General features: G+C 47.7%; 1 protein-coding gene and 1 long non-coding RNA gene across 19 annotated transcripts; one reads left to right on the top strand and one right to left on the bottom strand.

Annotated features, from left to right (window-relative positions):
• Positions 1-3,011: 3,011 nt before the first annotated feature.
• Positions 3,012-20,471, bottom strand: LOC116658342 (translation initiation factor IF-2-like). Of its 17 annotated transcripts, none has more exons than XR_004313693.1 (6): positions 19,572-20,148; positions 16,288-18,567; positions 13,516-13,728; positions 12,553-12,795; positions 9,505-9,667; positions 3,014-3,149 (listed from the first exon to the last, which is right to left on the bottom strand). XR_004313693.1 is itself a non-coding variant. In XM_032463340.1 (4 exons), exons 1-4 carry the CDS (start codon positions 20,454-20,456, stop codon positions 3,108-3,110), a joined length of 654 nt encoding a protein of 217 aa, XP_032319231.1. In that variant the 5' UTR covers positions 20,457-20,471; the 3' UTR covers positions 3,013-3,107. The 17 variants fall into 17 exon arrangements, 5 of the variants coding, with proteins under 5 accessions (XP_032319235.1, XP_032319231.1, XP_032319234.1 ...); XR_004313692.1 differs by having other exon boundaries at positions 3,016-3,152; XR_004313698.1 differs by lacking the exons at positions 9,505-9,667; positions 16,288-18,567; positions 19,572-20,148 and adding exons at positions 11,837-11,908; positions 19,087-19,287; positions 20,160-20,405 and having other exon boundaries at positions 3,017-3,152.
• On the top strand, positions 8,375-11,986 carry LOC116658350. 2 transcript variants are annotated; one of them, XR_004313710.1, is made up of 3 exons: positions 8,375-8,542; positions 11,664-11,670; positions 11,976-11,986. It is a non-coding gene; the product is annotated as an uncharacterized LOC116658350 (long non-coding RNA). The 2 variants fall into 2 exon arrangements; XR_004313709.1 differs by lacking the exon at positions 8,375-8,542 and adding an exon at positions 8,553-9,096.
• Positions 20,472-21,989: the final 1,518 nt, after the last annotated feature.

The following is a 21,989-nucleotide window of genomic DNA, read 5'->3' as shown; positions in this document are numbered from 1 at the left end:
CTGATGAAAGACTTGCACCCACAATACATAAAGAATGTTCAAAATTCAGTAAAACAAAAAAAAAATTAGGTTTAATTACATGCAAAAGATATGAACAGACACTTCAACAGAAAACGTATCTGGATGGTAAATAAGCAAACGCTCAACTTCATGAGTCATTAGGGAAATGCAAAGTAAAACCACAATGAGATACCACTACACATCTGTAAGAATGGATAAAACTAAAGAATGGCCGTACCAAGTAGAGACAGAAATAGGGAGGAGCTTTAGAACAAGCCCATTGCAAAACAGTTTGTAGGTGTCTTAAGAAGATAAACATGCATCTACCATGTGACCCAATCATTCCTCCCTAGGTCCTTGCCCTAGAGGAGTGCAAGTGCATGTCCATCTAAGACCTGTGCACAAATGTTCACAGCAATTTTGTTTGTACAGCCCCAAAATTGGAACAACCCAAGAGTCCGTCAACTGGCAAATGGAGGAACAGACTGCAGTACACCCATAAATAAAATACTATTCAACAGTTGAAAAGAAGTAAATTTTGATGCAACGTGGATGAATCTCAAAATAATGAGAACAGATTTATGCCCACAGGCCTATTTGGTAAATATTAGTTGAGTGTTCCAAAATTATAATTTAATTTAATTTAGGAAAATACTTAATGTAGAAACACACTGTATTTAGAAAAAACATCATTTAAAAGGGAAAATAAGGATGTTTAATTTTCCTATCTGAAATGGCACTGTTAATATTTTGATATATATCCTTGTACTTTTCTTTTTTATTTGTCCCTAATTGTGTTTTCCTATGGAGGTGGTATGGTATGTATTTTACAAGCCTTTTGTGCTAAGTATTTTATTATTAGTTTTTAAATAAAAAATTTTTATTGTAGTAAAATATACGTAAAACTTACCATATAACCATTTTTACGAGTGTAGTTCAGTGGTGTTTTAAGTATGTTTACATCATTGTGCTGGAGAGCAGGACGTGTGAGACACGGAATGTGCGGAAAGTCAGAGCCCCTTTTCTTAAGTGCTGGAAATCCTAGGCAGGGTTGATGCAGCCACATGAGTGGGGTCTCCCTTCAAAAGAAGTCATTGATTCACCAAGGATGTCCCTCCAAGGCACGGGACTCACGGTGATTCTCTTACTAACATGGAAATGGTTAACTAACATGACAGCCTTACTGAATGACTGCAAACTTTTTGTCTCAAAATTTTCTTAAACCAAGATGTATTAAGAAAGAGATTAGATGTCAGGTAGCCACAGAGCCTTCATACATTTCAAAACATAATAAAAATATCGGATTATGTACAAATTAGGGAAAATAGTACAAAGGGTCCCATAACCCCATCAACTAGTTCGACAATTATTAATGTACGGCCCACAGGGCTCACATCCTAAGAAACTCCAGGCAGCATGCTGTCTCAGACTTTCAGTACATATCACTACTGACACATGGGCATTTTAAAAATATACCCACAGTACCGTTACGGCAGCTAAAACAATTACTTTTGATGTCATCTAACTGCTAGCAATGATCAGATTTTCTGACCGGGCAACGACTTTTGCCATGAACTTTTACTCCCGCTTCTTACTAAAGCTAGTGAGGAAGAAATTTGTTTTGTTTTCTTTTCAAGCCAATCTGATAAGCAGTAAATTCAAACTGTGTACCTCTCAAATTTTAAAACAAATACAATTATTTAACTACAAGGGAAAATGGGCTCCATGTTAGTATAGAAATGATCCAGGAAAGTCGTCTCTATCTTGTAGCTTACGGTGAAAAAGAATATGAAAATGAATGTATGTAATTCATGTATGACTGAAGCATTGTGCTGGGCACCAGAAATTGACACATCATTGTAAACTGACTATACCTCAATTAAAAAAAGAAAAAAAGAAAGCCATCTCCTTTGTCACTTGCAAACCATCTAATGTTAGACGGGAACGCTATCTAACACACCTACCTCTGTGCAGTCGTTCAGGAGGGACGCTGTGGTGTCGGCGGGGTTAATGTTGACTGTCTTTAATTCAATTAGGTTATTTAGGGAATTTCCATCTAGAAAAAAAGGGAGGATAAAGCAAATCAGACTAAGGAGTTTTTATTATAGGATAGAAGATACTGTTTGAGTAAACGAATTCAGTTCCCTGACACAACCACCAGAGAAAGCATGGAGCTACTGCCAGCAGGATCTACTGTCATTTTTAATCTATGAATAAGAACACTGGGGAAAGTCTCCAAACGAATCCAATGCTTAAAAAAAAAGCATTCTCAGTAAAATTCAGCTATATTTTAGCTAATAAGATAGTATCACTAAAGCTTAAGTCCAAGTAAGATTTTTAAAATACATCATTTGGCTTTAGAGTTAGACTCTGCCTTTAAGCTGGCAGAAGCAAGAGTATTCTATTCCATTACTTGCTCATTAGAAGGAAGTATCCCTCTAAGCCCCAGAAATGATGTGTTCATAGACTCCTGATCTAGGGCGGTCCCTTTATATCCATCAAAGAGTGGGTTATAGAAAACACGAGAGTCACGGTGGAGAAAAGCCCCTTTCCCCAGGTCTACCCTGCGTGTCTGGATGATGTGCACTTACGACAGCCTTCCAAAGATCATCACACATTTGTCAGGATATATTAGAAAAACTTCTAACCAGAAGCCGAATCTGAGCTTGTACATTTCACACCGGGGAGTGAATCAACATAAAACTAAACACCCTATTACACCCTCTGTCTCTTGGTCGATTAGATAAAACTCGTTACCTGTACTGTTTAAAATTTCTGACAATAAAAACTGGATGGCATATTGCTCTGTAACTTTAAACTAATTATGAACTAAAATACGAAATGAGAACTGACAGGTACCGTCAGAGTAGAACTTAATTTTTCAAAGTTCATGTTGAAGCTCTAAAAGGTAAAGTGATCCCAATCAGAGTGTGTGTGGCAGGGCCGCAGGGCACGCACCTTTCCTTGTGAGCCGGAGGACGGCCAGCTGGGTGCGCTGCCGGCAACGAGACGAGAAGCCTGGTTCACGGACGACGATACGTTTAGGCTCTTCACCATCCGCGACCAGCTGTCCGGCAGCATCCCTGGCTGACTGTTGTGACGACGCTTCAGCTGTTTTCCAGAACTGCCGCAGGATACTGCAGACGGTCCTACTGAATGGTGGTCAAACCGTGTTAACAGGTGTGGGACAGAACCTTTACAACCAACAAATAAAGAATATTAACCTCACTGTGATACTCATTTTGCAATTGTATGTGTAACAATCACACCACTTTTTAAGCATCATGTCACTTTAGACTTACACGATGTCTTGTCAATTACAGCTCAGAAAAAGCTGGAAAAGTAATTAAAGCTCTAATAACCCCAAGAAAGGTAGATATAAAAAACACTTCTGCACGTGTAAAATTTGTATAAGATAAAAACAAAAGAATAGCTCAAAAGCAGCCTAGGGGAAACACAGAGACTGAAGAGCTAATGGAACAATAAGCACACGTCCAGCTGACTTGAGCAAAAACAATATAAACCGAATTATAATGGCACAGTAGGACTTTTCAAGTGCTGAAAAGAAGCCCCAGCAAAAACATTTTTCAGAAGAGAAGACACGCAAAACCAGAATTCATGACCACAGAGACATGCCTGTTCTTTAGGCAGGAGAAAAATGATGGCAGATGGGAAGTGGAAGATACAGAAAGGAACAGAGAAATGCTACAATATTAAGGATGTGAAAAAAACTGAACAAATACTGATTACATAAAACAACAATCATCTGTATTGTTAAAGATGTGTCTGTGTAAAATTTTTAAACATAATAAATAAACATGATAATCAGAATGAGGGTAAATGAAGTTAAGAGGATCCAACATCCTTACATTGCTTAGCAGGAGAGTACAAATAGTAAATACTAGATTTGATATGTTAAAAATGGGTATTTTACTATCTTGACTAACTACTAATACCAAAAATGTATGTGTGTGACTTCTAAGCCAGTAAGTGTGTGATGGTGAGGGAGCTGCTAAATAATGAAGAACTTACCAGTCCAAAGGAAGATGGAATAGAGAAAGGAGAACAGAAAACAGATCACTGAGAAGTTGATCAATTTAAATACAACTATTTCAGTAATTGCTTTAAGTGTAAATAACTAAAAGATCCAAATAAAAGACAAAAGATCATCACACTGGAATTAAAACAAAACAAAACAAATTATTTACAACCTCCCAGAAATATAACTAGAATACAAGATTACAGAAGGAGTGAGGGTAAAAGGGTAGAAAAAGATACAATAAGCAAACACTAACTTCCCCACAGAACTGCAGGAGGCACTCTTCTAGGCATGCATACAACACGTGTAAAACCCCATCATACACTGAGTCTTAGATCGTATTCAAGTTTCAAAAAATGTCAAAGGTCAATCAGGGGTACATAATCTGAATGCAATGCAGAAATCATTAAAAGATAGGTAGAAAATGCCGACAAATCTGAAAATTTAAACATCAATGAGTGCAAGAAAATAATTCCACTGGAATTTCTAACATACTTTCAAATGCACGATAATGAGATATTATCACACAACAGTATCGCAGGATATAGCTTAAGCTTTGCTTTTAGATAAATTTAAATATTTAAATTCATATTAGAAAAGATAAAAGTGAGACATTGATGAGCTAGTAAGAATTCAAGGATGGAGGGGTGTGGGGGTCAATCTAGACCTAAATTCCATTAGAAAAAGAAAGGAATGATAATGATACGAGAGACAGCAATTCAGAGCCAAAAGCTGGTACTTTGAAAAGACTAATAAAATTGATAAACTCATGGCAGGCTGATCAAAAAATATAAAGTATAGGTGTTAAAATAAAGGTGTTAGCCTTGAAAAGGAGAGAGCTCTGCAGATCCCACAGATCTCCTACATAAGATAAGAGAATATTACAAATTAGGACTAGAAAAGAATTTCCTCAAAATACTGAAGGCTATCAGATATGAAAACCCCACAGCTAACATTATACTCTGTGCTTAAAGACTGACAGCTTCCCCCCTAAGTTTAGGAACAAGACAAGGATGCCCACCCTTGCCCCTTGTATCCACCCTAGTGCTGGAAGATCCAACTGAAGCAACAAGGCAGGAAAAAGAAACGTGAGGCATCCAAATGGAAAGGAAGAAGTAAAACTATCTCAGTTCACAGACAGATGATCTTCTATGTAGAAAGCCCTAAAGACTCCACCAAAAGAAAACCTGTCAGAGCTAATTAATTAATTCAGCAAAGTTGCTGGATAAAAATTCTATACACAAAATGTGCTGAAAATATGTAGTGTATGTATGCAGTGTATATTCCTACACACTAGCAACAAACCTTCCAAAAAGAAACTTTTTAAAAATAATTCGATTTAACAAAGCATGAAAAATAGAACCTTAGGAATAAATTTAACCAGGAAGGCACAGGACATACACTGAAATCACCAAACACGGCTGAGAGAAATTAAAGATCTAAGTAAATGGAAAGCCATCCCTCGACAATTTTAGTGATATACAGATTCAATGCAATTCCTATCAAAACACTGTTTCTACAAAAGTAGAAAAATTCATCTCAAAATTTATATTCACTTCCAACAGACAATAGTCAATCTTGAAAAATAGTAATTTTGGAGGAGTCACACAGTCCCCTACAGAAGCTGTCATAACCACAGAGTGCGCTGAGGTGCTGGTGTACAGACAGGCAACTGACCAACGGGGTGGAAAGGAAAGCCCAGGGAAAAGCTCTTCCACTTATGGTCAGCTGATTTTCAGAAAAGATGCCAAGACCATTCAATGGCGAAAGGACAATCTTTTCAATAGTGTTGGAAAAACTGGGTACACATGCGAAAGAATAAAATTACACATTATACCTTACATTATATACAGCATATACAGAAACTAACTCAAAGTGGTTCAAGGACCTAAACTGAGGAGTTACAACTATAAACCTCTTAGAAAGAAACATAGGATCTTATCTTTATGACTCTGGATTTAGTAATAGTTTCCTACAAGAAGTGTAAGTATGACACCAAATGCACAGACAACGAAAGAAACAAAACATAAATTAAACTTCATTAAACTTTAAAACTTTTATGCACCACAGAATCCTATCAAGAGAGCGAAAAGACAACCCACAGAATAGGATAAAATATTTGCAAATCACGTATCTGATAGAAGTTTACTGTCTATAATACATAAAGACCTCCTATACCTCAATATTAAAAGTTTTTAAATGGGCAAAGGACTTGAATGGACATGTCCTCAGAAAAGAGATGCAAGTGGCAGAAAGCACGGGAAAAGAGGCTTAATGTAACTGAGGGAGGGAGGAGAGAAAGCAGGAAAGAAGGGAGGGAGGGAAGGAAAGGAGAGGGAGATGGAGGGAGAGGGGTAGAGGGGAAAGAGAGGAAGGGAGGGAGAAAAAAAAAGAAAAAAGAAAAGAGAAGAGAAAAGGGAAAGAAGAGAAAAGAAACAAATGTTGGTGAGGATGTGGAGAAACTGGAACCCTCATACACCGCTGAAAGAAATGTTAAACGGTGCAGCCGCTGTAAAAAACATGTTAGTAGTCCTCCCAAAGTTAAAGAACTGCCTAATGACCCTGCAATTCCACTCCTAGTTTTGAAGACAGGGACTGAAACAGATTCGTACACCAATGTTGACAGCAATGTTATTCACAAGAGCTGAAAGGTACAAACAATCCAACTGTCCACAATAGATGACTGGATAAACAGAATGTGGTATATACATACAATGAAATACTACTCAGCCACAAAAGGAAATGAAGTTCTGACACGCTGCAACATGGATGAACCCTGGAAACACAGTGCAAAGTCAGTCAGACACACAGAAAATCAAATTTTGAGTGGTTTCACTTATAAGACGTACCTAGGCTTGTCAAGTTCACAGAGACGGAAAGCAGATTGGAGGTTGCCAGGGGTTGGTAGAGGGAAGAATGGGGAATTATTCCTTAACGGAGAATACCTTCCTAATTTGGAGTGGTGAAAAGGGTTTAGAAGTAGTGGGGTTAGTGTGCAAATTCCCTTAATTATACACTTAAAACTGAACAAACTGGCAAATTTCATGTTGGATACATTCTGCTGTCGTGAAAACACATACCAATAAAAAGACTCACTCTCCATTTCTCCAATTTCACATCCTATCTGACAAAACATATATTACATTCTTGAGATCCTTTTACTGTTTTTTTATGGAAATACAAGCAAACAAACCCCATTATTCTAGTTCCTGTGACCCCTTCATTGCTTTGAAAAAAATAGCAATTCACCAAAGTCAGCAGGACCATCTTTCCTGTTTCACTCTGCACACAGTACAGTGCTGACCACTAAGGTATGAGCTTTAAAGACCAAAATTAAGTACCTCTGTTTCCACAATAACTACCTAATAAATTTTGAGGAAAGAGAACATAACCATTCTACCATACCTCGTTCATTTATTCTGCTAAATGTATGCCTGGTGCTAAATGTATGCCTGGTGTTGTGTTTCCTGGTTTTGAAACACATTTCACAAAAATCAAATTAATCAGTTTCTGCATTTGAATCAAGATCCATTGATAGGAAACATCTGACAGTGATCACACCTATTTTTAAAATAGCCATTGAGTTGATAAGAAAATGTTAAACTTGATTCCGAAGAAAGCCATTCCTCCCAAGTGAATCTAGTAGTATAAAAATCAAAACTCGTGTAAAGCCAGGATGGACACTGGGTACCAACTCCATTTCTGGTAAGAGCCCAGTCCAGTGAGACTGCTGAGGGAAGTTGACAGTAATGTCTTTCCCGTTGACACTGAAAGCTAGAACAGAATGGAAATTGCCTGGAACATCTTTTTCACCAATTAAAAACTGAAAATTAAAATTAAAACTATACCTAACCACGAGATAGTATATTACGGTTTTTTGTGTTTTACAAAGAGAACTTCTCTCTGGGAGAGACATACTAAGGTACTTCTGGATGAACTAACACATGATGGCAATCAGGGATTAGCTTCAAAATAATGGAAGCAGGAGATCATGGACGGACAGTTTGGCCAGGAGCTGACAACTGCTGAAGTCAGGTAATGGGCACATGGAGGCTCATTATACTATAATCTCTATCTTTGTATCTGTTTGAAATTTTCCACAATAAGAAGGCTTATTTGTAATTACACCAACTAAAAACTCCATTCAGTATCTTAGGGAATAAAAATTACATTAATAACGGTAAGATATTTCTTGCCGTTTAGTGAAAGCTACTCAAAACACTTACTTCTAAACCATTATTTTTGAAACTTATCTTTATTTTGATTTCTAAAGCTTTTAAGAATCTCTTAAGTGAAGAAAAATGTTAAACCAAAATAAAATGTTAAGCCGTTTGTTCTTAAGTAACTTAAAAAACTGTAAAATCTCTGCCCACTGGGGAAGCACCACCATTGCAGCCGTTTCTAATCTAAGCTATTTGACCCAAAGATGGCTTTCCACAAGGCTGAAATTAAACAAAGCAAAAAATGGCACTGAAAGAGTTCAAAGGCAAAATAAAACCACACGTCTGTTTATTTTTCATGCAAGTGTTAAAATGGACATTGTATACCATGTGATTTGAAAGCTCAACAATGTCACATTAAATATACACTGAGGACAATTTTGTGTTTCCAGTTATTCACACCCATCATTTCCACGTTTCCAAGTCTTAAACTCAGTCCTAAATTTTTATACAGCATTAATAAAAAGGGAGAACACTGAGGGAGCTGGCCATCTGGCAGAAGGACTGACGGAAAAAGAACCCCAGTATGAGACAAAGTCAGCCTGAGACTGTGACAGATCAAGACAAAAACAAAACCACTCTAACACATCTGGTCACATCCAATCAAATCCAAACTACAATCCCCTCCTGGCGAGTATGACCGACTGCTTCCCTGCCCATCATGACCTCATCCTGACTCAGTTATTTCTGTCCTCCAGGGAATGTTTATTAACACATCCATTCTTAGGATCACCCCAATTCCTTGAAATCTCCCCCAAATACCCAATGCGAACCCATTAGACTTTGTCACACACACACTTATGGAGACACCGCATTCTCCATGGTGCATTCTCCCAAGTTGCAGGGACATAATACACCTGACTGTCCAACAGCAGGGGTGCTCCTGGTCAAGAGGGCACTGACAAGCACAAGGGCACTATTTTTATATCATAAGGTTTGCTTAGTACTTCTTTTTCCTGCCCTAGTTTACATTAGTTGATGAGAAGCCAACACCAAGAGCTTTCCTGCCTAGGTACCATGACCTTTCACAACCCCCACACTTGGCTGAGTCACAGACCCCCCCCCCAACTTGTATTTCGGTGTCATGACTGAGGCATTCACACCAACTTTACCACCAATCTTGACGTGACAAGGAGAATTTGGTGGAGGAGAGCCTAGAGATTCCAATTAAAAAATCAACTATAGTTAGCATTCATTTCTGGGAACTCTAAATCTAATTAAGAAGCAAACGAAGAATGTTCTTACCTATTAAGCTCCACGTGAATGTACCTAACCCAGGAAGTGCCTTTCTGCTGCCAATCACACTACACACTGAGTCATGTAATCCATCTCTATCCAATTTGATAACTTTGCCCACATCTCCTTCACAAACTTCATGTGGTCAACAGCATCTAACTATCATTCCCACCTAAAATTAAATTTAAAAACTCTACTCCAGTGTATAAATGGGTGATCAATTTTAAATAGCATTATTCTATTCCTAAAGAAAGATTTCCTCCAGCACCCAGCATGATCTCAAAATCATTTCACAATATGTAGAACCAGGGCTCTTTGGATAACTGCCTGGCTTGATGTCAGGAGCAGGAAATACATGATGAATCTAGGTCAGTGTGTGCCATAAAGCAAGGGAGCAGTCAAAAATTAACGCCTCCACACAAAAACTACTAAGGCTGATACATGAATTTGGCAAGTAGCAGAATACAAGATTAACATACACAAATCAGTTGCATTTCTTTATACTAACAAAATATCAGAAAAGGAAAGTAAAATTTTAAATTCTCCTTTAAAATCACATCAATAACAAAAACAAAGCTCAGGAATAAATCTGACCAAGGAGGTGAAAGACTTATACGTGGAGAACTACAGAACACTGACTAAGGCAATTAAAGATGATTTAAAGAAACAGAAAGATATCCCATGCTCTTGGATTTGAACAATTGATATTGTTAATATGGCCACACTGCACAAACCAATCTACAGATTTAATGTGATCCCCATCAACTTACCCAGGACACTTTTCAAAGAATTACAACAAATTATCCTAAAACTTATATGGAATCACAAAAGACCAGAAATACCAAAGCATTACTAAGGAAAAACAAATGAAGCTGGAGGAATAACCCTCCCAGCCTGCACACAACACTACAGACCTACAGTCAAAACAGCATGGTATTGAAGCAAGAACAGACATACGGATCAGTGGAACAGCACAGAGAGCCCAGATATAAACCCACAAACTTTTGGTCAATTAATCTTTGACAAAGGAGGCCAGAACATACAATGGAGTAAGGACAGTCTCTTCAGCAAATGGTGTAGGGAAAACTGGACAGCTGCATGTAAATCAATGAAATTAGACTACTCCCTCACACCACACACACAGATAAATTCAAAATGGCTTAAAAACTTAAACGTAAGACAAAACACTCTTAGAAGAAAACATAGGCAAAACATCACCTGACACATCCCAGCAATGTTCTCCTAGGGGAGTCTACCCAACCAATAAAAATAACAGCAAAAATAAACACACAAATGGGACCAAACTGAATTTATCAGCTTTTGCACAGCAAAGGAAACCATAAGCAAAACTCAATGAAAACCTACAGAATGGGAGAAAATATTTGTAAATGATTCAACTGACAAAGACTTCATTTCCAGAATATATAAACAGCTCACAAAACTTAGTAACAAAAACAAACAACCCAATCAAAACACGGGCAGAAGACCTAAACAAGCATTTCTCCAATGAAGACTACAAATGGCCAACAGGCACATGAAAAAATGCTGAGTATCACTAATTACCAGAGAAACGCAAATCAAAACTACAGTGAACTAGCAGCTCACACCAGTCAGAATGGCCATCACTCAAAAGTTCATAAATCTAAATGCTGGAGAGGGTGTGGAGAAAAGAGAACCCTCTTACACTGCTGGTGGGAATGTAGTTTGGTGTAGCCATTAGGGGAACAGTTTGGAAATTCCCCATAAAACTAAAAATACACTTACCCTGTGATCCAGCAATCTCACTTCTGGGTATATATCCAGATGGAACTCCAATCCGAAAAGATAGCTCCACCCCAGTATTCACGGCACCACTACATACTCAATAACCAACACATGGAAGCAACTTAAATGAAGCAACACACAACTGGATAAAAAAGCTGCAGTGTATTTATACAATGGAATACCACTCTGCCATAGAAAAGGATAAAATGCCATTTGCAGCAACATGGATGGACCTAGAGATCATCATTCTAAGTGAAATGAGCCAGAAAGACAAAGAAAAATACCGTATCACTCATATGTGCAATCGAAAACAAAAGACACTATGAACTCACCTACGAAACACAAACAGACTTGCAGACTTAGTAAACAATCTTACGGTTACCAGGGAAAGAGGGTGAGAAGAGAAATCGGGTGGGAGTCTGAGATTTACAAATGTTAGCCACTACACATAAAAGATTTTTTAAAAAGGTTCTTCCGTATAGCACAGAAACCTGGGTTCAACATCTGGAAATAACCTATAATGCAAAAGCCGTTACACCCACCAACTCAGGAAGCAAAAGAAAGGAGAGTTAGCTACCTGGGCCAGGGCAGGGTCCTGGGAAAGTCCCTGCCCACCGCTGATGCTGCCCCTTGACCTCACTGCATCCTCCTACAAGGAACAGACTGACATGAAGACATGTGTCCTGGGAACCTGCAGCAGCAGAGGCCGCCCCCAGAACAGCACACGGGATACAGAGGAACAAGTCGACTAGCTCCCAGGAGCACACCCTCTCCCCGCCGCCGCCCACCGCCGCCCTCCGCCAACGCAGACCCAAGCCGCCCCCGCACCCTGACAGCAAAGCCTCGCCTCCCAGGAGCAGACTGACCGCCAAACGTGCACCCCGCGAACATGGGGAAGCAGAGGCCACCCCAGGCCTCGGGGGAATCGGTAACTAATCCAGGAGATCACACGAGCAGCCCCCATCCCACTGCCTCACAGGAGCAGGCCAAGACCTGAGGGCCGGTCGGAAGTGCTCCGGGGCCCGTCAGGTGCCCTCTCCCTCCCGGGGCTGCATTCGCTTCCCCAAACGCGGGTACAAGCTGCAGCGAAGAAACGGGGTTCAGGGACTATTAACGTTAGGGAGGGGGGCACCACGAACCACGGCGGCCGCCCGCACTAGCCTCACCGTCCTGACTGGCCGCGCGGTTGGGGCCTCACCCAAGCACCCCCATCCCGTGAGCCTCTCTAAACGCGTAGCCCAGGCCCCACCCGCCGGCTCCACGACCTGAACGCCCCCACCAGCGCCCCCTTACCTGCCCGGCGGCAGCAGTGGAGGCGACAGCAAGCGGCAGCCCAGTCCCCAGACCGCCTTCTTCCTCGGGAGCCGCTGCAGGAGCGCCCAGCTTCCCCACGCTCCAGGCAGATCCGGCATCTGCGACGGCGGCTCCGCGCGTGCGTGCGCGCCTCTCCTCCTCTCGCCGGAAGCGCGGACCCTCGGGCTGGGGCTCCTGCTGCTCGGGATGTGGCGAGTAGGGACGAGCGGAACCGATCGGGGCCTGGTGGGCCAAGTTGTGAAGGGCTGCGTGGAGGCGGGGCGGGCGGGGCCGGCCCACCCCGCTGCCCCTCCCGCCGGGTCTCCATACCCAATGCCCGAGTCCGGGGAAACTGCGGCCGCAGAGACCGCCCCCAGAACAACACACGGGGTAGATAGGAGCAAGTTGGCTGGCTCCCAGGAGGACACCCTCTCCACGCCGCAGCCGCCCGCCTCCGTCCGCCGCCGCCCCCGCACCCTGACAGCAAAGCCTCGCCTCCCAGGAGCTGACTGACCGCCAAACGTGCACCCCGCGAACATGGGGAAGCAGAGGCCGCCCCAGGCCGCGGGGGAATCGGTAACTAATCCAGGAGTTCGCACGCGCAGCCCCCATCCCACCACCACAGCCCCGCGACAGCACCGCACCCGCCTCAGCACCGCACCCGCCTCGCGGGAACAGGCCATGGCCTGAGGGCCAGTCGGTGTTCCCTGGCCGTCCGGTGCCCTCCCATCTCCTGGGGGGCACCCGCTTTCCCCCAGGTATAAGCGGCAACGAAGAGGCGGCGTTCCCGGACTACTAATGTGGTGGGGAGTGGGCACCACGAACCACGCGGTGGCCCGACCCACCTCAAGGTCCTAACGGGTCGCGAGGACCGGGCCTCACCTACGCACCGCTACCCGCGACCCTCTCCAACTGCGCAGGCCGGGCTTCACACGCCAGCTCCCCACCTGCGCGCCCCCACACCAGCTCGGTGGCGGCAGCGGAGGCGGCGACAAGCGGCCGCCCAGACCTCAGGCCGCGTTCCTCCTCTAGGAGCTGCTCCGGGAGCGCTCGGCTCCCGCCCGGCTTTCACACGCTCCGAGCTGGTCCAGGTCAGGCGAATCTGTGCGTCCGCGCGCGTGCGTGCTCCTCCTCCTCCCGCTCACAGCAAGGACGCTCAGGCTGGAACTCCCAATGCTGGGGACGTGGGGACTGGTGCCAGGCTGATGGGGCAGGGCCTGGCGGTGGGGCGGGCAGGCCCACCCTCTTACCCACCCCACCGGGTCTCCATCCCTTAACATCCCCATCTGGTCACCCACCGGTCCTGGCACCCAACCAGAACCACGACTGGCCTCGGGCCAGGCCACACCCCCTAGCCCCACTCCCCCTGCTCGCCTTCCTTCCCAACCCCATTACTGCCCCCCACCCCCAGCCAAGCTCCCAAGTCTCCCACCGGACGGACCCCCAAGATGTGGCTCCCCCTCACACGGAGGTCCCCGCCCCCACACTCCATCAAGCTAGGTCATAACCTATGGCTTCCACACAAGCTCACCCCCATGCCTCACTGCAGGACCCCCAACATCCCGAGATGGTCCCACTCACCCCTCAGTGGGGTCAATTCCACTCTGAGCGGCCCCTCACCCCTCAGCGTGCCCCCCTCACAGTGGGATCCCCCCTCACTCCCAGTGCACCCCTACACCAGCTGACCCCCTCCCCCATCACCCCCCATGTGCAGGGTTGAATGAAGTCTGGGCTCTGGTCTCCATGGAGACTGCCACCAGAGGAGGATCCCGCCTAGTGTGCTGCTGTGCAGCTAGTGTTGGAGGCTATGGGGTGTGGAGGGTGGGGCTGGAGGCGGTCCCAATACCTGTCCCTGCACCCTGCCCCTGCTCTTTGCTCTCTGCCTCCTCTTAGCCGGCGGGTCACGGTGGTCCCGGGCTGCCCACCACTGGCCTGAGGGCCATGGTTCGTCGATGACCCTGATGGTGATCGGGACCCTTAGGGCAGAGACATTGGGCACGTGGAACTGCGGGGGGGGGAGGGTGCAGCTGAGCCTGGGGACAGATAGCAAGCGGGTGGGCTATGTGCATGGCCTAGGCTCAGCCCAGGTGAGTTCAGGGACCCTGTTCATTTACGCTGGGGCAGAGGGAAGAGGGATGGGAGCTCCGAAAGTGTCCAAGCCAAAGCTAGAGAGCAAAGCCGGCAGCTGCACTGGCCAGGCCACCTTGTAACCCTCCACAAAGCTGGTCTTTGCATATGGAGAGACTGACAATTGAGCCGCCAATCACAGGATGCCTCCCCCTTCCCCCATATGGTTTGGAGGCAACAGAAGGGACTTTGATAGGTAATTATAATCACCTTTGTTACTTTCTCTGCAGATCAGGTCCACAGCCAAGGTGAACCTGGCAGGGTTTCTCCCTGGGGCAGAGGAGGACCCGCTCAGAAACATCCTCTTACCTCTCACCAAAAGGCTTTGTAGTAGAAAAGAAAAAATCTGACTCTGTATTAGATCTGTTCCTTTTATTTTAACAAGGTGCTGTTTTCTAGGCTTAGTCTTGCCAGCTGTGCACCTTGTGTAAAACAACGTTGCCTTTGGCCTGAAATTCACAGGAGAGCCTATTCTCAAGGCTCTGACCTTTAAGGATATGAACACTTTTGCACTCCTATAAAGATAAGTTGCAAAATAGAAAATAACCTTTGTTTTGTTGGAGGTTTTACAGGGGCATGGTGACCTGACCCACGTGGACAGCTGCAAAGGATTCCAAGAACATAAAAAGTCCTACACCAAGAAGTTTGCACCAACCAACCACATCCCCTCCCCCTTTTACTAGAAAAGGAGCCTGAATTCTGACTTGGGGAAGATGGTTCTCCAGGACATTAGTCTACCATTAACTTGGTCTGCAGCTGTCCACGTTGGTCAGGTCATGCTGGCCCCGTAAAACCTCTAACAAAATAAATGTTATTTTCTATTCTGCAAAAATTGTCTTTATGTTAGTGCAAAGTGTTAACATCCTTAAAGGTCAGAGCCTTGAGAACAGGCTCTCCTGTCTATTTCAGGCTAAAGGCAACATTGTAGAAAACAGGGCAGTGTTTAAGCCAAACAAGCACATCTAATATGGAGTCAGATTTCTTGTTTTCGATTACAGTATATTCTATTCTTATGGTTTAAGTTTACAATAATAAACTTTAGCCTTCTCCCATGTTAAATTCTGCAGTTCAGGAGCATTAAGTGCACTCACAATGCTGTGAGACCAACACCACTGTCTGGTTTCAGATTATTTCCTTCCTCAAAGTAAAAGCTTCTATGTATGGCCATGTTAACAATATGGTGTATATACATACATATATAGACACACACACACAATGGAAAACTGCTAAGCCATAAAAAAGAAAAAAGATAACGCCATTTGCAACAACATGCATGGATCTGGAAGTTGCCATACTAAGTAAGCCAGAAAAAGAAAAACACCGTATCTCATGTGCAATCAAAAACAAAAGACACTATGAACTCACCTACTAAACAGAAACAGACTTGCAGACTTAGTAAACAATCTTACGGTTAGCAGGGAAAGAGGGTGAGGAGAAATCGGGTGGGAGTCTGAGATTCACAAATGTTAGCCACTATACATAATAGTTTTAAAAAGGTTCTTCTGTATAGCACAGAAACCTGGGTTCAATATCTGGAAATAACCTATAATGGGAAAGCCGTTACACCCACCAAGTCAGGAAGCAAGAGAAGAAAGGAGAGTTACCTACCTAGGCTACAGCCTGGTCCTCGGAAAGTCCTTGCCCACTGCTCACGCTGCCTCCTCCTCCCAGGAGCCAACTGACATGAGGAAGTGTGTCCTGGGAACCGGCGGGAGCACACCCTCTCCACGGTGCCGCCCCCGCCCCCGCTGCCCCCGCAACCTGACCACACAACGCCCTCCTCCAGGGAGCAGATTGACCAGTAACATGCGTCCTGGGAACCTCCGGCATCAGAGGGCGCCCACAGAACAGCACACAGGGTAGATAGGAGCATGTCGACTGGCTCCCAGGAGCACACCCTCTCCCCGACGCCGCGGCACGCCGCCGCCGCTCGCCTATGCAATCCGCCGCCGCAACCCCCGCACCCTGACAGCAAAGCCTAGCCTCCCAGGAGCAGACTGACCGCCAAACGTGCACCCCGCGAACATGGGGAAGCAGAGGACGCCCCAGGCCGCGGGGGAATCGGTAACTAATCCAGGAGTTCGCACGCGCAAACCCCATCCCACCGCAGCCCCGCGACAGCAAGGCACTCGCCTCGCGGGAGCAGGCCATGGCCTGAAGGACAGTGGGTGTTCATTGGGCGTCCGGTGCCCTCCCATCTCCTGGGTGGTACACGCTTTCCATCGGGTATGAGCGGCAACAAAGAAGCGGCGTTCCCGGACGACTAAAGTGGTGGTGAGTGGGCACCACGAACCACGCGGTGGCCACGACGTACCTCAAAGTCCTAACGGTTCCCGAGACCCGGGCCTCACCTACGCACCGCTAACCTTCCAAATGCGCAGCACGGGCGTCACCCGCCGGTTCGCGAACTGCGCGCCCGGACCAGCGCCCCTTATGCGCTCGGCGGCGGCAGCGGCGGCGGCGGCAAGTGGCCACCCAGACCTCAGGCCGCGTTCCACCTCGGGAGCCTCTCAAGAACACCCAACTTCCCCACGCTCTGGGCAGCTCGGGAGTACGCGCAGGGGCATCGGCGCGTGCGTGCGCGCCCCTCCTCCTGCAGCGGCAAGCGCGGACCCTCGGGCTGGGGCACCTGCTGCCCGGGATGTGGCGAGTCGGGCCAAGCAGAAACGATCGGGGCCTGGCGGGCCAAGAGGGGACGGGCGGAGGAAAGGCGGGCCGGGCGGGGAGACGGGGACGGACCAACCCGCTGCCCCTGCGGCCGGGTCTCCATACCCAATACCCCGAGTCCTGGAAACCTGCAGCAGGAGAGGCCGCCCCCAGAACACACGGGGTAGATAGGAGCAAGTTGGCTGGCTCCCAGGAGCAAAACCTCTCCACGACGCCGCAGCCCGCCGCCGCCCACTGCCGCCCGCCGCCGCACGCCACCGCCGCCGCCTCCGCACCCTGACAGCAAAGCCTCGCCTCCCAGGGGCAGACTGCCAGACATCCAACACGCGAACATGGGGTAGCAGAGGCCGCCCCAGGACGCTGGGAACCAGTAAGAACCCCAAGAGTTCGCACGTACAGCCCCCATCCCACCGCAGCCCCGTGACAGCACCGCACCCGCCTCGCGGGAGCAGGCCATGGCCTGAGGGCCAGTGGGTGTTCCCTGGACGTCCGGTGCCCTCCCATTTCCTGGGTGGTACACGCTTTCCCCCGGGTATAAGCGGCAACAAAGAGGCGGCGTTCCCGGACGACTAAAGTGGTGCGGAGTGGGCACCACGAACCACGCGGTGGCCCCGACGCACCTCAAAATCCTAACGGTTCCCGAGTCCCGGGCCTCACCTACGCACCGCTAACCTTCCAACTGCACAGCTCTTGCTTCACACGCCGGCTCCCGACCTGCGTGCCCCCACCAGCGCCCCTTAAACGCTTGGCGGCGGCAGCGGAGGCGGCGGCAAGCGGCCACCCAGACCTCAGGCCGCGTTCCTCCACGGGAGCCTCTCAGGAACACCCAGCTTCGCCACGCTCTGGGCAGTTCAGGAGTCCGCGCCGGGGCATCCGCGCGTGCGTGCGCGCCCCTCCTCCTGCCGCCGCAAGCGCGGAATCTCTGGCTGGGGCTCCTGCTGCCCGGGATGTGGCGATTCGGGCCAAGGGGAACCGATCGGGGCCTGGCGGGCCAAGTGGGGACGGACGGAGGGGCGGGCGGGGCGGCGCGGACGGACCACCCCGCTGCCCCTCCGGCCGGGTCTCCATACCCAATGCCACAAGTCCTGGGAACCTGCAGCAGGAGAGACCACCCCCAGAACAATACACGGGGTAGATAGCAGCAAGTCGGCTGGCTCCCAGGGGAACACCTCCTCGCCGCCTCAGCTCGACGCCCGCGGCCGCCGTCGCAGCTCGCTGTCCCCCGCCGCACGCCCGCCGCCTCCCCCGCACCCTGACAGCAAACCTCGCCTCCCAGGAGCAGACTGACCGCCAGACGTGTACCCCGCGAACATGGGGTAGCAGAGGACGCCCCAGGCCGCGAGGGATCGGTAACAAATCCAGGAGTCCGCACGCGCAACCCCCTTCCTACCGCAGCTCCGCGACAGCAACGCACCCGCCTCGCGGGAGCAGGCCATGACCTGAGGGCCGGTCGGAAGTACTCCCGGGCCCTTCAGGCGCCCTCCCACCTCCCGGGGCTGCATTCGCTTCCCCAAACCCGGGTACAAGATGCAGTTAAGGAACGGGGTTCAGGGACTACTAACGTTGGGGAGGGGGACACCACGAACCTGGGCGGTCGCCCGCACTCACCTCAGGGTCCTGACTGGACGCGCGGTTGGGGCCTCACCCTCGCTCCCCCAACCCGTGAGCCTCTCCAAACGTGCAGCCCAGGCCCCACCCGCCGGCTCCCCGACCTGCACGCCCCCACCGGCGCCCCGTTACCTGCCCGGCGGCGGCAGCGGAGGCGACGGCCAGCGGCAGCCCAGTCCCCAGACCGCCTTCTTCCTAAGGAGCCGCTGCAGGAGCACCCAGCTTCCCAAGCTCCGGGCAGTTCTGGCGTCCGCGCTGGCGCATTCGCCCATGCGTGCGTGCGCGCCCCTCCTTCTCCCGCCGCAAGCGCGGACCCTCGGGCTGGGGCTCCTGCTGCACGGGATGTGGCGAGTGGGGCCGAGCGGAACCGATCGGGGCCTGGCGGGCCAAGCGGGGACGGGCGGCGGAGCGGCGGGCCGGGCGGGGCGGCGGGGACGGAACATCCCGCTGCCCCTGCGGCCGGGTCTCCATACCCAATACCCCGAGTCCTGGGAACCTGCGGCAGGACAGGCCGCCCCCAGAACACACGGGGTAGATAGGAGCAAGTTGGCTGGCTCCCAGGAGCACACCCTCTCCACGACGCCGCAGCTCGCCGCCCTCCGCCGCAGTCCGCAGTCGCCGCTGGCCGCCGCCGCAGCTCGCTGCCCGCGGCCGCCGCCGCCCGCTGCCGCCGAAGTCCGCCGTCCGCCGCCGCCCGTCGCCACCGCCCGCCGCCGCCCCCGCACCCTGGCAACAAAGCCTCGCCGACTGACCGCCAGACGTGCACCCCGCGAACATGGGGTAGCAGAGGCCGCCCCAGGCCGCGAGGGATCGGTAACAAATCCAGGAGTTCGCACGCGCAACCCCCTTCCTACCGCAGCTCCGCGACAGCAACGCAACCGCCTCGCGGGAGCAGGCCATGACCTGAGGGCCGGTCGGAAGTACTCCCGGGCCCTTCAGGCGCCCTCCCACCTCCCGGGGCTGCATTCGCTTCCCCAAAGCCGGGTAGAAGCTGCAGCAAAGAAACGGGGTTCAGGGACTATTAACGTTGGAGTGGGGGGGCACTACGAACCACGGCGGCGGCCCGCACTCGCCTCAGGGTCCTGACTGGCCGCGCGGTTGGGGCCTCACCCACGCACCCCCAACCCGTGAGCCTCTCTAACCGCGCAGCCCAGGCCCCACCCGCCGGCTCCCCGACCTGCACGCCCCCACCAGCGCCCCCTTACCTGCCCGGCCGCGGCTGCGGAGGTTACGGCAAGCGGCAGCCCAGTCCCCAGACCACCTTCTTCCTCGGGAGCCGCTGCAGAAATGCCCAGCTTCCTCAAGCTCCGGGCAGTTCTGGCGTCTGCGCAGGCGCATCCGCGCATGCGTTTACGCGCGTGCGTATCCGCGCTTGCGTGCGCGCCACCCTCCTCCCTCCGGAAGCGCGGACCCTCGTGCTCGGGCTCCTGCTGCTCGGGTCGTGGCGAGTGCGGCCGAGCGGAACCGATCGGGGCCTGGCGGGGGGCGGGGCGGTGGGGCATTAGCCCTGGGACAGAGGGAAGAGGGCCGTAAGAGTTAAAAATAAATCAGTCCATCTCTTATTTCAGGATTTCTTGAAAACTTTTCTTGGTGCTAGTCAGTGCACAGTGAATAAAAACCAAATAATTGTTTGAAACTTTATATCTACAAGTTGGCCATTTTGCAGACAAAAAGTTCAAATCATCCTCACGATCAGTGAAACTCAAGCGATGCATTTAACTCAGCCTACTGATAAATGAAGAGGTACAGAGTGTGAGGTTTCAACCATCTAGTCAGAGTTCCAGAAGGAGAAGGGGAGAGAGAGAATGGAGGCCATTATTTGAGGTTATAATATTTCAAATATTTGTGGAGATAACAGTTAAAAATTGTACAGAATTCTATTTAGAGACTATTATCTGGGTGTTTGGAGTGCTTGTCTGTCTGGGTTACCATTACTTGTAGGACACTTCAATGAACAAAGTTGGAAATACGCATTTTTTAGAGAACCTTGAAATTCAACATTGTAAAATTTATTTGACTACTTAGATTTTATAATTGTACCTCTTTTCCACTTGAAAACTTAATTCCTAATGACATTAAAAGGAACACAGTAACTAATTCATTTTATTTCAATTTACTGATATCTACCTACCCACACATGAATACTAATACTTCAACATAGCCATATTCATAATACTTAAATAATGAGTTTAATATGTGAAACTTAAGATTTATCTAAAGGTTTGTTTTTTTACTGCAGGCTATACATTACTAGCAACAGAGCCAAAATATTGTAGGTTTACTGCCCAAATACGATTCCTCGTAGTGGGATTATGCCACCAAGTTTGTACATAGTTAGATAGGTTTCATTTCATTATTTTCAATTTTAATAATTGTTATATTAGGTTATTTTATTTATTTCACTTTGAATTATGTAAAATATATACATGATTCCAAGTTCAAAAGTATAAAGCAGAATTTTTACTTGCATCCACATGCTTGTTTTTAATTTTTTCGTATAATAAAGATGAAATATAACATTTTATGTTCATGCCATTGTATCTTTGGACAGATTATTAGAAATAGGATTCCTGAATTTATAAGGTGACCGTGTGTATACTTTCATTAGGTATTGCAAAATCCCCTCCATAGAGTTGGACCGTTTTTCATTCCCATCAGCAATGCTTGAGAATGCATCATTATTTAGAGGCTGGCCAACAGAATATGTTGTCAGACATTTCATTTGTTGATAATTTGGTAGCTGAATAATGTTCTTGCAGTATATTATTTTGAAATCCTTTATTATAAGGATTTATAGGTTTAAGCTTTTTTCATATATTTAAGGGTCACATTTATTTATTTTTATGTGAAAATACTACATAAATATCATTAATGTTTCTATTTATTTGTTGGCCATTTTCTTCTCAATTTTTGGAAGTGTAAACAGAATTGTAAAGGAATTAACTTTAGGCCGAAGGAATGTTATTCTAGCTAGGGAGTCTGAAATAGAACAAAGAAAAGGAAATTAAAGAAAGACATCCATGAACAAAGCAAGT

Source organism: Camelus ferus, chromosome 20, assembly GCF_009834535.1.
Source record: "Camelus ferus isolate YT-003-E chromosome 20, BCGSAC_Cfer_1.0, whole genome shotgun sequence".
In the NCBI taxonomy this organism is placed as follows: Eukaryota; Metazoa; Chordata; class Mammalia; order Artiodactyla; family Camelidae; genus Camelus; species Camelus ferus.
The sequence above is the reverse complement of the archived record's forward strand: the minus strand, read 5'-3'. Positions and strand labels throughout refer to the sequence as shown.